Source organism: Ranitomeya imitator, chromosome 7 (genome assembly GCF_032444005.1).
Source record: "Ranitomeya imitator isolate aRanImi1 chromosome 7, aRanImi1.pri, whole genome shotgun sequence".
Taxonomy (NCBI): domain Eukaryota; kingdom Metazoa; phylum Chordata; class Amphibia; order Anura; family Dendrobatidae; genus Ranitomeya; species Ranitomeya imitator.
The window spans coordinates 154,624,365-154,639,859 of NC_091288.1; the positions used below are offsets into that span (position 1 = coordinate 154,624,365).

Genomic DNA, 15,495 nt, shown 5'->3' on the forward strand with positions numbered 1-15,495 from the left:
AACCGCCTCTTGCCGAACGACATCTCCAGCTCCTCTTTTGATTAGCTGGCCTGGCATCATGTCACACTGCAACGACGATGTTGCACCAGGCCGACTAATCAAGAGGAGATAAGCATGTCATTTGGTCAGAGAGCTCTCAGAGCTTCCATACAGTGTTACTGACAAGGACCGAATCCATGGCATAAATCCAGATATTCATATTCCGTGAGACTGCCTGAACAATGTTGTCACGCCATGTTTAAAGTCTGTCCCTATTTTAAAAAAGTGAATGTTTGAAAAAGTTCAGTGTGGCTGTTTATGTTCAATTTACATTCAATAATCATCCAATATGGTAAAATCTGCCTCCTCTTTCTGCTGAAATTTTTATTTTGTGTATATTGCCAGCTTTGGCGTTGTCAGTTTATAGAACTTTAAAGGAGATCTGTCACCAGATATTTGCTACGCTATCTGAGAGCAGCATGATGTTGGGGCAGAGACAGACTCCAGCGATGTCACTTACTGGGCTACGTGGTGTGTGTGTATGTATATATATATATATATATATATATATATCTATCCCGATTCTAACGCATCAGGTATTCTATAATATGTATGTAGTTTATTTATGAAGATTTTAGAATAATACATTGAATACACAGGATTCGGCCGGCCGCGACCAATTAGCGAAGCGTGGCTCAAATCCCGCACCAATTCGCGGCCAGACTACGCCTCTCGCTGATTGTTTGCGGCCGGCCACGTAGTATATAGCACAGCCCACGTAGTAAATAGCACAGCCCACGTAGTAAATAGCACAGCCCACGTAGTAAATAGCACAGCCCACGTAGTAAATAGCACAGCCCACGTAGTAAATAGCACAGCCCACGTAGTAAATGGCACAGCCCGCGTAGTAAATAGCACAGCCCGCGTAGTAAATAGCACAGCCCACGGAGTATAGAGCACAGCCCGCGGAGTATATAGCAATGTGGGCACCATATCCCTGTTAAGAAAAAGAATTAAAATAAAAAATAGTTATATACTCACCCTCCGTTGGCTATGTCATCATCTCGCGAGACCGCAATGCATGGAGCGGTCAGCGGGGCGTCGCGAGGAGCGGGAAAGGCCGGTTCCTGATCCAGGGGGGCCGACGGACGGTGAGTATATAACTATTTTTTTTATTATTTTTAACATTAAATCTTTTCACTATTGATGCTGCATAGGCAGCACGAATAGTAAAAAGTTGGTCACACAGGGTTAATAGCAGCATTAACCGAGTGCGTTACACCGCGGTCACGCTGCCATTAACCCTGTGTGAGCACTGACTGGAGGGGATTATGGAGCGGGCGCCGGGCACTACACTGAACGGAAGTAGGGAGGGACCAATTCTCGGCCGGACTGTGCCCATCGCTGATTGGTCGTGGCCTAGACGATTATATATATATATATTTGTTTTATTTGGTGCAGAGCTACCATTTCTCTGAATTCTGAGCGGTGTCTAACCCAATCCACTCTATTTGGAATCGTGGTCTCTGCACATACATCATGCTGCTCTCAGATTGCATAGTGGAAACCTTGTGACAGTCTCCCTTTTAAGAAGCACAGAAATGCACATAAAGCTCCCTGCCCAATGGGAGTAGTAGTGTAAATGTGTGACCACCACTCATCTGTGGCGTTCTGACAGGCCCGCAGAAGTTGACTTAGAGACCCACTTCATATGATTGGTGGCATTCTAGTGGTAATCCATTTATCACCTATCCTGCAGAGAGGTGGTGCAGATGGGTGATTCTGTGATGTATTTTGTAAGGCCTCTTTCACATTTCCGTTGGGCTGCCGTACCGACGGACATTGTGAATTCTCTGCACGACATGGGCAGTGGATTGACGCATCCGCTGCCCATTCTGCAGTCCGGGGAGGAGGGGGCGGAGTTTCGGCCGCGCATGCGCGGTTGAAGATGGCAGACCCATCGCACAAAAAAAGTTGCATTGAACATTTTTTGTGACGACGGTCCGCCAATTACCGACGCATCCAGTGCACGACGTATGGAACGTGTGTCCATACGTCCCGTTTGTGTCTGTAATACAAGTCTATGTGCAAAAAACGCATCCTGCGGGCAACTTTCCAGGATGCGTTTTTTGCACAGAACGACGCATTGCAACGTCTTCAAAAAGACGGAAGTGTGAAAGAGGCCTAAGAAGACTCCTTTCCGTAGAATGTCAGAGAAATTGCAATGCTTTTTGGTTGCTCAGCTTTTCTGTCTTTAACCCAAAGCCTGAAACCTTTGTCCCATTGTTTTCTTCCTTTCTCTTCACCAGCGGATGGATTTGGGTGAGTGCACCAAGATTCATGACTTGGCACTGAGGGCCGATTATGAAATTGCAAGTAAAGAAAAAGATCTGTTCTTTGAGCTTGATGTAAGTTGTTTTTGTTTCTTTCTATGTGTTAAACTGAACTGTGTGGATGCCTGTAAAATCACTGATATAAAGAAGTGACTAAATGCCTGTCTTCATGTTGATTTCATTTTCACGTAAGTTCCTCTGGGTGAACGGGGGGTTGTAAACTGGAAGGAGACTTGTACATAACTGCAGAAATTCTACCATTACTTTTTTATTCATGTGTGTGACTTGGTGAATATTATGGTACTGCTTATTATGTTGCTAACAGCTATGTAGCCTTCACAAAACTAGGCAAAAGATATCCACTTTCAGGACATGTAATCCTCCTCTGGGAGGGGGTGTCCAGAGCAGAAAATAAACAGTCTGAATTTTTAAAGAGAATGTCAGCAGGGTTTTGCTTATGTAATCTGATAACAGCATAACATAACGCACAAACCCCTGATTCCAGGGATGTGTCACTCACTGGGCTGCATGGTGTAGTTTTCATGGAAAACCTGTTTTGTCTGATGTAGCAGAGCTAAGTCTTCTGCTTTGTGTATAACTCCGCCCACACCCCTCATTGGCAGATTCCTGTGTACACTGCATTGTGACCATGCTGCCAATCAGTGGTGGGGGCGGGGTTACACGGATTAGCTGGACTGCTCTGCACTTGTGATGTAGTCCTGGCAGTGTTAATGTCCTGATGGCAACACACTGTTTGCATTGAAACTAGTTCACACAGCCTAGTAAGTGACACATCCCTGAAATCGAGGTATACTACTTTCAGATTAGATAGAGGGAATCTGCCATCAGTTTTTTTTTTTTTTTTTTTTTTTACTAAGGCCTTTTTCACACTTCTGTCTTTTTCCTCCCGTTGAAATCCGTAGAGTTTTTAAAAAAAAATAGGATCCTGCAAATTTTTCTGCAGGATCCTGTTTTTTCCCATAGACTTGTATTAGCGACGGATTGTGATGGATGTCCATCCGTTTCATTTGTCGTGCACTGGATCCGTCAGAAAATAGCGGTCCGTCGTGCATAGAAAACGTTCAGAGGAATGTTTTTTCTGCACGTTGGAAAATCGCTCAGCGACGCATCCTGCTTTGCCTGTCGTTGGCTATAATGGAAGCCTATGGACACAGGAATCCAGCGACATATCCCGTTCTTTCATTCTGAGCATGCCCGGACGGATTTTCAAGTCAGGGAAAAATCTTTCTCGTTTTCCACTATTTTCACAACATCCGTCGATACGTCGCTTCACTGCATTATAACGCACCACGACCGAGGGAAGTGTGAAAGAGGCCTAAGTTTCACTGCTACAGTTTCAATTCAGTTCTGTATTCATTCTGATTGGATTCATGGCTTCCAGTCATTATCTGACTAGTAAGGCCTCTTTCACACTTCCGTCGGTCAGAGAGAGAGAGAATATTTTCCCTGACTAGAAAATCCTTCTGGGCATGCTCAGAATAGAAAAACGCAATACGTCACTGGATTCCTGCTTTTCACAGGCCACGCAGCATCATGCGCCACCGACGTATGACGCAGGATGCGTCGTTGCACGTTTTTCCGACGCTGACAAAAAAAGTTTCATTTAACGCTTTTTTCAGACGACGTGCCGTCAAATTGCGCAGGATCTAGTGCACGACGGACGAAATGTGTGGCCATGCGTCTTGATATGTCGCTAATACAAGTCTATGCAATAAAAAGCATCCTCTAGGCAAATTTGCCGGATGCGTTTTTTTTTCACAAAACGACGCATTGTGACGGGGAATGCAAGACAGAAGTGTGAAAGAGGCCCAAGCTGTAAGTGATGGGATAGAGCTACCTATTAAGCAGGTTAGCCCAGATTTTTATTGCTTGGATTATGATAATGTTTCATTTTCCCATTCCAGCAAATATTTGTAAATGCAGGGATCATATGTTGTCAAACTTGGACTCACTGAGGATATCACCAATGTAATGTAAAAAGGATAGAAAGGTGTAGAGAAAAATAAGCTTCATTTTCCAAATCAGGTTTTTAAAATAACCTAATACTTTGCCGTTTTCACACTGGCCACTAATATTACACAGATGCTTTCTGTGCTGTTCAGATTAGTATTCATCGGACATCTTGTGATCAGCACATTCAGAATTACCTTTAACAATATCGCCTATATCCCAGAGAATTGCACTATTCACAATCCGTGATGATCACAGCTCCCCTCCCATCACAATGACCTCTAAAAAGATGAAAAGCGTCCCTAGTAACCCCCCATTGAATTCTGTGAACATCTCCTGACTATTGCAGTGTTCTGGTCCTTGACGCTGCTGTAAAGTCTATCTCTGAATGCTGCAATCAGCAGCTCAGGCAAGATGGGTGTTATAATAAAAATCTAATAGAAATATTGAAACCGCTACAGTCAGGTCATAAAAATACATGAGCAAAAATAATGTAGGCTATAGATTGCCTTAAAATAATAAGTTTTACTGCAATTTCTAGAGCTGATGTAAATGCTGCTGTTGGCCCCATTCTGAGCTGATGGTCATCAGCAAATAGCCCTTATAAAGGTAGTGCTCAGAAAGGCCTGCATGGAGAACTGCTTTCAATTTATTTTTTTTTGCTGCAAATTAATTTTAACCTGCTAGTGATTTAGTGTTTCTTAGACATCATTTCAGCATTTTTGTTATTTCTGTTCATTTTACCGTAACTAGTAGGTCTGTTCAGGCAGGTTCCTTCCTGTTGTGCCATGCTTGTGAAAATGTATATTCATGTTATTGTTATAACCCCTTTTTGTATCATTTTGTACAGTGCTGCAGAAGATGTAATCTGAGCCGTGTGCAGTGTATCCAGCAGCAGGCTGGTTAAGTGTATTTGTCGGGGATAAAGTGTTGGGGCGGCTTAGATGATAGGAAGACAGGCTATATCGTTTACTACATACCTCTTATTTAAAGCAGTTATTTTTTTACGCTACCATACTTTATGTCCTGAGTTCTAGTTCTGTGCACCTTTATATATTTCTTTTGATTGCATGGACTTTTCCTATGACGCTGCACATAAGCAGCGGTACTCCTCTTAGCCCACCATGTGGAGTACATGTAGAAAGATGATAGACCATACAAACAGGATGTCAGTAATGTGAATTCCTGGCAGTCACAGTTCTGCTGTTTGTCTTTTATCTCACTTGTTAAACACACATTTATTTGTTAACTTACTGGTGTACAATTTGCTATTTTAGGCTATGGATCATCTGGAGACCTTCATTGCGGAGTGCGATAGAAGAACTGAGCTTGCAAAGAAACGTCTCGCTGAAACTCAGGAGGAAATTAGTGCTGAAGTCGCTGTTAAGGTATTTCCGTGTAAATTATTGAAGACTTATGTATACCTAGATGGCAATCTTTACTGGATGTGACTGTCTGGTGAATATCATCAGTTTAATTTAAAGCAATTTTCTTGCATAAAACACAAAATATTCCACTTCTAGGAAAGCCTCCCACCAACACACCTCACATACAAATGTCTCCCAAGTCTCACATGTCCTAAAAATACAATTTGTCCACAATAGGAGGATGCACTGGCTAAGAAATAAAGCCATTGTACGAGGTATGGAGAGCCTGAGGATCTTTAGTAAAAAGAGTGTTTTATCATACAGTCACTGTGTCTTTGTGGAAAATATTGCAGCATACATCATCGGACTCGCTTTCCCGGTCAAAAATTGAATTACATTCTGCTGAATTACATTTGCAAACAGTGTTTCTGAGGTTTGTGATCTAACATGAATGTCAGGGTTAGTGTATTCTGGTATTTGGCCTGGTGACTTGGTGGCCCTTGTGTTCCCACATTAATCGGATTTCTATTCATAGGTGTAATATTAACCCCTTAAGGATAGTATTGTAATATTAACCACCTGTAGTAGAGAACTACTAAAACCTGCAATCAGCAAGTACAGTTACTTCAAAGAAAACTGTAAATAATGCCCGGTAATATCCTCCATGGCCTGCATACATGCACACCACGTAAGACTCCATTGCTAAACAAAAAGCATGTTCAAGCACACTTACAGTTTGCTCAACAACCTTTAGACAAGTATATGGGAGATATAGTCTGGTCAGATGAGTCCAAAATTGAACCTTTTGGATGTCATAAAACACACAAAGTTTGAAGGCCTAAAGGCACTGCAAACTCAGTCTAAACAGCCAAGACACATTTCATCAGTGAAGTTTGGGTGTGGGAACATCATAGTGTAGAGCTATTTTTCAGCAGGTGGCACTGAAAACTTCATGTCATTGAAGGAAGGATGAATGGACTAATGTACCGAGACATTCTTGATAAAAAATATGCTGCCATCTACCAGGATGATGAAGATGAAACGAAGGTGGACATTTTGGCAAGACAATGATCTCAAACACACAGCCAAGGAAACTGTCAATTGGTCTCACAGAAAATAAAGCTGCTAGAATGGCTGAGCCAATCACCGGCCTCAAATCCAATGGAAAATTTATGGAAGGAACTAAGCTCAGAGTTCACAGGACCTTTTAGGATTTGAAGTGTGTTTGAGTGGAAGAATGGGCCCAAATCACACCTGAGCAATGCATGAAAATAGTGTCAGGGTCCAGACCGGGTTTTGGGTCTTGTCTGTCCTTTCCCTGTCCGGTCATGTCAGGAGTTAACTTTCTCTTCCTCGTTCCGGTGTCTGGTCTGCTATTTCTCTGCGCTGCATCCTGCAGGCAGTGCTAGTTATATTTCCTGCCTACGGCGTGTGTAGCTGGCTCTGGTGAGACCCTGATTTGTCCTGCTGGCTTTAGCTTTCCTTGCCCGTGTCTGTTCATTCCTCTTTTCCCACCCCGACTCTGTGTGTCCCTGTGTTTGGATTCCCCAGTACTTGACTCTTTGTCTCTTCCCTCTGGTACTTCTGCTACGGACCGTTACTGACCTTTCGACGCCCCTCTGACTCTGTGTTTGGAATTCCCCTTGGTACTACGCTACTCTCTGGTATTGACCCGGCTTGTCTGACTATTCTGCTGCCACCTGGTGGTAGCTTCGCTGCAGTTCTGCTGGTCTGCCCTGAGCAGATTTTCAGCCCTCTCTCCACTCTGCTGCCATCTAGTGGAGTTTGCATTTACCTGCAGTGCTGCAGCGTGACAACTAGTTTCTCCATACAGGAGGCGTCTTGAAGCGGTCATCACCAGCAAAGGCTTTTGTACGAAGTAATAAATGCATTTCAGTAAGCGTGTGCCACACTTTTTCCCTTTGTCATTTCTCATTATTAACGGAAGGGAGAAACTGGGAAAGAAAACAAGCACAATAGGTTCTTATCCAGTTACAATGGGGTGGCAGAAAAATAAAAGAATTTTATTGTACCGACAATTCGCCGTCAGCATCGCATGAGTGATACCTCCGTTTTCATCTCTGTTTTTCTTGACTGGTATCTGCAGCAGCTGTTATATGCCCATTACGTGTTGCCATTCAGCAAGCTAACAAGGTGAGTATCTCCCCTTTAAAACAGGTTTAAGTCAACACGTTGCGAGGTCACTCAGGACCTTTTCATCAGGACGAAACCTGTTTATTTTACTGACTATTGGCCATCAGTAGAGCATGAGGGATACCTCCATTTTCATCTCTAGTTCTCATTATTACAGATAATTTATGGACATCTGTGATTTTATTTCTTTGCCTGTGTGGATTAGATAGGGTGATACCAACATCTGGTGAATTTCATGTCAATAGCACCTTTAAAAATGTTTACTTAGAAAATTGGTGACACAAATTTACATTATTTTTCGATGTAGCTGTGCAAGAGGTTGTTAATGAATCTATTTAACTAAGGCATATTTAATAAATTTGCAGCGCTAATTAATTTGGTACATTGACGATAACCTAGGACAAGTGATTAGTTAATTGCTCTGGGTTCCAACTACTGGGACCGCACTGATCCTGAGATCAGAGCTCTGAAATACCATGTTAGAATGGAGCCGTGGCTACCCAAGTGTGCCACTGCGGTACTCATAATCTATGGGACTGATGAAGACACCAGTATGACTTTATTAAATTGTTTTTATAGCAAATTGATATGTATTAGACCATCTTGCAGTGTGTTCTTTCAGGATCATTATTAATAAGATTGTGAATACAGTGTATTTATAATAATCTTTACACACCAGTCTTAATGAATTAATGGTGGAAAAGGATGTGCCAAATTTATTAAGAAGCATACTACACTTAAAGGGGTTCTCCATGAATAGAAAAAAACCTAAAGCAAATGTTATAAATTCCTAAATGTTTTTAACATCAAATCAGAATAGTTTTATCTAGTGAGCTATTTACTGTAGAATTAAAATGGATGCTGCATTGTTATCCTTATAGAAGCCTGAACTAGAATGTGACGGCAGGAGCCTCTGAGCATGTGCAGTACTGTCCTTTAGGTGGACAGCCGGTGTGAGCAGCCTCTTCTTACCTCAGCACCCCTGCTATCCCCAGTATTGAATCAAATACAGGTGCTTCTCATAAAATTAGAATATCATCAAAAAGTTAATTTACTTCAGTTCTTCAATACAAAAAGTGAAACTCGTATATTATATAGTCATTACAGAGTGATCTATTTCAAGTAATTATTTATATAGCACAATTGATTCCATGGTGCTGTACATGAGAAAGGGTTACATACAGAGTTACAGATATCACTTACAGTAAGCAATCTAGACTGATACAGAGGGGTGAGGACCCTGCCTTTGCGGGTTTACATTCTACAGGATGGTGGGGAAGGAGACTGTAGGTTGGGGGGTTGCAGCAGCTCCCGGTGTTGGCGAGTGGTGAGGAGGCAGCGGGGTCATTGCCGGCTGTAAAATATCCTGAAGAGGTGGGTTTTCAGGTTCCTTCTGAAGGATCCGAACGTAGTTGATAGTCGAACGTGTTGGGGCACAGAATTCCAGAGAATGGGGGATATTCGGGAGAAGTCTTGGAGGAGATTAGGTGAGGGTTGAAAAAGTGTGGAGGAGAGAAGGAGGTCTTGGGAGGACCAGAGATTACGTGAGGGAAGATATTGGGACATTAGTTCAGAGATACCGTATTTTTCGGATTTTAAGACGGCACCCCAAATTTTGAGGAGAAAAATAAGAAAATATTTTTTATTGGTGGTGCTTTTTATAATCCTTGTATCTTATTGCTTACCGGGGGTGGTGGCTGCAGTGAAGCAGGGTCCCAAGGTCGCTGCTGGAGGAGGCAGGAGTGGGGTGATGCTCCAGGCAGCAGGCAAGGATGAGTGGGGGCTCCGATGTGTGGCGCGCTGCTGCGGGGTTCTTGTGCTGCTGCCACGGGTGTCTCCAGATGCCCGGCGGTTGCTGCGGGTGTGTCCGGTGCCCAGCGGTGCTGTGTGGGTGTCCGGCGCTGCCCGGGGCTCTGCCGACATTTTGCGACAGGCCAGAGCCCCAGCACTTCCAGGGTTCCACTTACGCTGGTCTCCGGGAATATGGCCGCCGCCGGGGGCGGCGCATGTGCTGATGGTGATCTCAGGATGGTTTCACCGCCCATCAGAAGTGGTGCCTGTCGCACTGGCGTGCACATGACAGCATGGCAAACACTGTATTATCGGGCCCCCCATTCGGTTTGAGTCCGCTGCTCAGTGTCTCTGCTGGATGGCAGGCTGTATGGACGCATCATGCAGCCTTCCTTGTAGAGGTAGCAGAGCTGACTGTGAGGTCACATCCGGCTGTCCTTGACTTTTCTGCAGCAAATGGGCTGTAAATGTCAACCTGCGTATATGCAAAATAAAAATTTTCACCATCCGTTCAAGAAAGAAGTGACATGCTCTGTCAAAAAATGCTGCAAAGCAAAAATCCTGATGACCAAAAAAAAACAAACATGTGCGCATGAGATTTCTTAAATCTCGTGGGCTTTGCTGGTACTTTAAAACACAGCTGAAAAATGTCATAAAAAAGCAGCAAAAAATGCCCAGTGTGAACATACCCTAAATGCTAAAACTGACCTGCCGTTAAGATTCTCCAGGCCATTACGAGTTCGCAGATACCAAACATGTCTATGTTCTTTTTTTTTTTTTTTTTTTTTAACCCTCCGTCACATACAATATTCGGACTAACGAGTTCACATACTATGTGCCTGTCAGGCGCCTGCTGGAAAAATACCTATAATATCTAATGTTTGCAATTTCAGTGCTCTAAAAGTGATCAGTGACCTTCATAGGGATGTAATAAAAGAGACTACACATAATCAGTTGCAAAAAAAACCATTTACTTAACATAAAACTAATAACTATGAAATACAAACTTTTCAAAACTCCCGCCAAATAGTCCCCAGTTCGACTCTCTCAAAAAAATGTACAAAGAAAATTTTTGAACACGAACTTAATTTTAAGGTACCTTAAGTACTATTAAAAACATATTCAATCAGAAGTAGATGCTGAGGTTTCCCCAGAAAAGTCACACTTGCAGAGCAAATAGCAAGAATTACACACCATTTTTGCATGTGTCAGGCAAATTGCTTTATGACATTTGAGACATTCATAATTTGAAAGCCTTCTGGTTCCGCTTTCCGTTTGGCAGGTGGTGCATCTCCTTCTTTTGTGAGGTGGTGCAGATGGTGACTTTTCACCATCATCTTCTGGGAGGAACCTTTTGAGCTGAACTTGAAGGCGAGAGGGGATACCGATTGTTTTCACGCTTCTCCTGCGTAGCTCTCCAAGTACTAGTTCATGGGCCAATTTTTTCAGATACAATCGTCTACGGAGTGGTTCAAGCTTGTTTTCAAGATAAATTACTTGTGAATTTATACCACCCAAATTCAACATAGCAAAAAATATGACCATTGTTCCATTTAGTATTTTTATCTTTTCCAATATAATATGATCCAACTTCTTCATCCTCACCACTGTCACCATCTTGCTCTGTTTCAGAATCCAGGACACATTCTTCCACCTCATCATGAGAATCAATCTCACTTTCCTCTCCTAAATCCTCATTCAGTGTGAGGTCTCTATCATCTAACAGCATGTTTGTTACTTCCTCAACATCAAGTTGTTTGGATAAATTGTACATTTTCCTCTCCATTTCAGCAGATAATCTGAAGCAAGAGAAGGAATATGTTAGGGAACTACTGTATATGCCTGATCAGCACACTTTCTTTTATAAAATCTCCCTTATTTCTATGAAATATCCTCACATTTTGTGCTATACATTCATAAAACAAGCTAAATAAACTATTGTGATGAATAAAAACATAAAATACCAACCTTACTGAATGTGACGTATTCACATACAATGAGCCTGAGAGATCTGTGCAGCTATATCCTCTCCCCTGAAGCTCTGAAATCCAACTGTGATATCAGGTTTCACAGACCTTCAAGAGACAGGAGACTACCTGGAGGGAGGGGGTTTCCTCACAATCTGGTGAGGAAGGAGAAATGAAAGTAAAAGAGAAGCGCCTGTCAGATCAGTTGTATGTGACGGAGGGTTAAGCTGTGAAAAAAATCCAAAGTTTGTTACACAAAAAAAATGGCCCCATTTTCCAAGACCCGTAGCGTCTCCGTTTTTCGGTATCTGGAGCTTTGTGAAGGCTTATTGTTTTGCATGCCGAGCTGACGTTTTTATTGCTATCATTTTGGGGTAGAGAAGATGTTTTGATCGCCTATTATTGCATTTTATTTCAATGTTGAGGCAATCCAAAAAACTTTAATTCTGGCGTTTTTGATTTCTTTTTGCACTGTTTACCGATCAGATTAAAGGGAAGGTGCCATCAAAAAATTTCAGAAATTGTAAAAATGTAAAGAATTAATGATTACATTTTCTTAAAAAATATTATCATTTGTTTATAATTTAGTAAAATATGAAAAATAATTTGAAAAGTTTTGGAATTTCCACTTTTAAACACTAGGGGGAGCAGCTGCTGAAATTTCATAAAAACCTAGTGTACAAATAGCTCACATTACTGCACTGCTGTAATTATGGGCGGAGTGTGCTGACCTGTGTGATGTCTCCTCTCCTCCCCTTATGGGTGTTTGCTAAGGGATTAGAGAGGATGATATTCAGGAACCCAGTGAGCAGCCATTTTGTTGGTGACTGCAGAGTATGGCTGCCGTCACACTATCAGTATTTGGTCAGTATTTTACCTCAGTATTTGTAAGCAAAAACCAGGAGTGGAACAAATAGAGGAAAAGTATCATAGAAACATATGCACCACTTCTGCATTTATCACCCACTCCTGGTTTTGGCTTACAAATACTGAGGTAAAATACTGACCAAATACTGCTAGTGTGACGGCAGCCTTATACTGACAAGTAGACAGTCACCAAGGATGGCAAGCAGCAAGGATTCTGGGAGATATGTGGTGGAGGGAGCAGGGTGACAGCAGCACAGAGTATTTCAGGAGAGCAGTGTGCTGGTCTATAGGGGCCCCCTGTTCAGTGCGCGGAGCAGCCAGGGATTGTACATAGGGCGCTGTCTTTTATACACATGGATGGACCGTCTGCTCCACAGAAATCCAGGAAACATTTCTGCGGATTGATGGCCTGGTCTGATCCAGACTTTGCATGCAGACCCCATTCCCCTCCTCAGATCCTGTCTTCTCCATCCTGTCCTGGCAATATGTAAAAGCGAGGCGACAGGCGCAGTCTGGGGTGACGCTGGGAAGGAAATGTAGCCATATAGTAACGATAAAAATGAGACCCCTCTCTTCAGCTGCCTCACCAGCCTTCCCCTGACTACACCTAACTGGAGGTCACGCTGTCCCCTCTATTACCCCAGACCCGCGTGCAGGTGCTCAGCCAGAACCACCATAGAATGGGTCCGCTTTCTGAAGATAATACTGCCATAGTGTTCTCACATAATACCGCCATATAGATCACACACAATACTATCAAATAGATCACACAATACTGTCATACAGTTCTCACATAATACCACCATATAGATCACACATAATACCGCCAGTGTTCTCACATAATACCGCCATATAGATCACACATAATACCGCCAGTGTTCTCACATAATACCGCCATATAGATCACACACAATACTATCAAATAGATCACACAATACTGTCATACAGTTCTCACATAATACCACCATATAGATCACACATAATACCGCCAGTGTTCTCACATAATACCGCCATATAGATCACACATAATACCGCCAGTGTTCTCACATACCACCATATAGATCACACATAATACCGCCAGTGTTCTCACATACCACCATATGCTTCTCACATAATACCGCCATATAGATCACCCATAATGCCGCCACATAGATCTCACATGTATTGTAAATAAAGACTCGGCCAGAATAAAGTCCTTTATTAATCTTTTTTTATACCATACCGAACGCATAATCCTCGACTCCCTCATTTCCCACAACAAAAATAATAAACCACAATGGGGAAAGACACGCAGGGGGGAGAGGAGTGCATAGGAGAGGATTAGATACTGACTGCTGAGCCGTGTATCTAATCCTGTCCTGTGTGATACTGTGCTGCGCCGTGTATCTAATCCTATCTTGTGTGATACTGTACACAGGACAGGATTAGCTACACAGGACTAGATTAGCTACACAGGACAGAGGTAGCAGTGGTAGATGGTATATAGAGGCAGGCAGCAGTGGTAGATGGTATATAGGGGCAGGTAGCAGTGGTATATAGGAGCAGGTAGCAGTGGTATATAGAAGCAGGTAGCAGTGGTATATAGGGGCAGGTAGCAGTGGTATATAGGGGCAGGTAGCAGTGGTATATAGGAGCAGGTAGCAGTGGTATATAGGAGCAGGTAGCAGTGGTATATAGGGGCAGGTAGCAGTGGTATATAGGAGCAGGTAGCAGTGGTATATAGGGGCAGGTAGCAGTGGTATATAAGGGCTGGTAGCAGTGGTATATAGGGACAGGTAGCAGTGGTATATAGGAGCAGGTAGCAGTGGTATATAGGGGCAGGTAGCAGTGGTATATAAGGGCTGGTAGCAGTGGTACAGTGGTATATAGGGACAGGTAGCAGTGGTATATAGGAGCAGGTAGCAGTGGTATATAGGGGCAAGTAGCAGTGGTATATAGGAGCAGGTAGCAGTGGTATATAGGGACAGGTAGCAGTGGTAGATGCATAAGAAAATAAAAACTCTGTACTTACCTTCAGTCCTCTCCCAGGAAGTGCTGAATCATGTTCAGGGCAGAGCAGTGTGACATCTCCCTGCTCTGAACGGCAGTGAGCAGTGATTGCAGCCTGTGCTGTAATAATAAGTACAGGCTGCAATCACAGCTCCTGGCTGCAGATACTCACCCTGAACCTCGCTCCCAGCAGCAGCTTCTCCCTGGCAGCTCCTGCTATGATCGCAGACACTGAGCTGTGTGTGCGATGACAGAGGAAAAAAACAAAATGGCCGCGATCTCCTCTCACAGCTGGGACGTAGCAGCCCAGGGGGCGTGCCCAAGTCACAGCTGAGAGGCAGGAGAAGCGGTCGGAGCCCGACTGTTGGCTCCTATGCCCATGGCTGCCGTAAGTGAGGTGTGCAAGTGTCGTGCCCAGACACTACACCCACACTAATGAAAATGGCGGCCTCCAGTGGCAAAAGTAAAAATGAATAAATAAAAAAGTATTAAAGTAGTACATTTACTTTTGTATTAAAAATAATTGATTATATAATCAATAATTATTAATACAAAAACTAAAATCACGGCACCCTCCCTTTAAGTGTTTTTATATTTTGGTAGGGCGTTTCTGAACGCAGCGATACCAAATATGTGTATGTATTTTTTGTATTTTGAATGAGGGAAAAAGGGTCAATTTGAACGTCATATCTTAAGTTTTTTTAAAATATTTTTTAAAAACTTTTTTCCGACTTTTTGCTTGCTTCAATAGTCCACTTACGGGACTTGAAGCTGTGATTATCTGATCACTTGTGCTGCACATAACAGTGCTTCAGCCCTGCTATGTGTAGCAGAAATTATCATGCGGCAAGAGTTCATAGGAGATGTACGGTAACAAGCACGAGGGTCTTCTGCAGACTATGGGCCGGACACTGATCTGCCCACAGAGATTATTTAAAAAGAAAAGTGTGAGTCATGTAACTAAAATAGAAAGGTAGAACTGAACATCTTACAAACAAGTTGGGCTGGGTGCCCACAATCCGGAACTATCATCTCTTTGGACGCAGCGTATGTTTGCTGCCTCCAAAATGCTGCCTT

The 15,495-nt window shown here is 42.9% G+C and overlaps 1 protein-coding gene across 1 annotated transcript in view; it reads left to right on the forward strand.

Annotated features, from left to right (window-relative positions):
• The window catches only part of LUC7L (LUC7 like), a 29,461-nt gene that overhangs the window by 5,483 nt on the left and 8,483 nt on the right, over positions 1-15,495 (forward strand). Inside the window, exons 3-4 of the mRNA XM_069733930.1 lie at positions 2,289-2,387; positions 5,561-5,671. Coding sequence (XP_069590031.1) covers positions 2,289-2,387; positions 5,561-5,671 — 210 coding nt within the window. The remainder of the gene's footprint in view (positions 1-2,288; positions 2,388-5,560; positions 5,672-15,495) is intronic.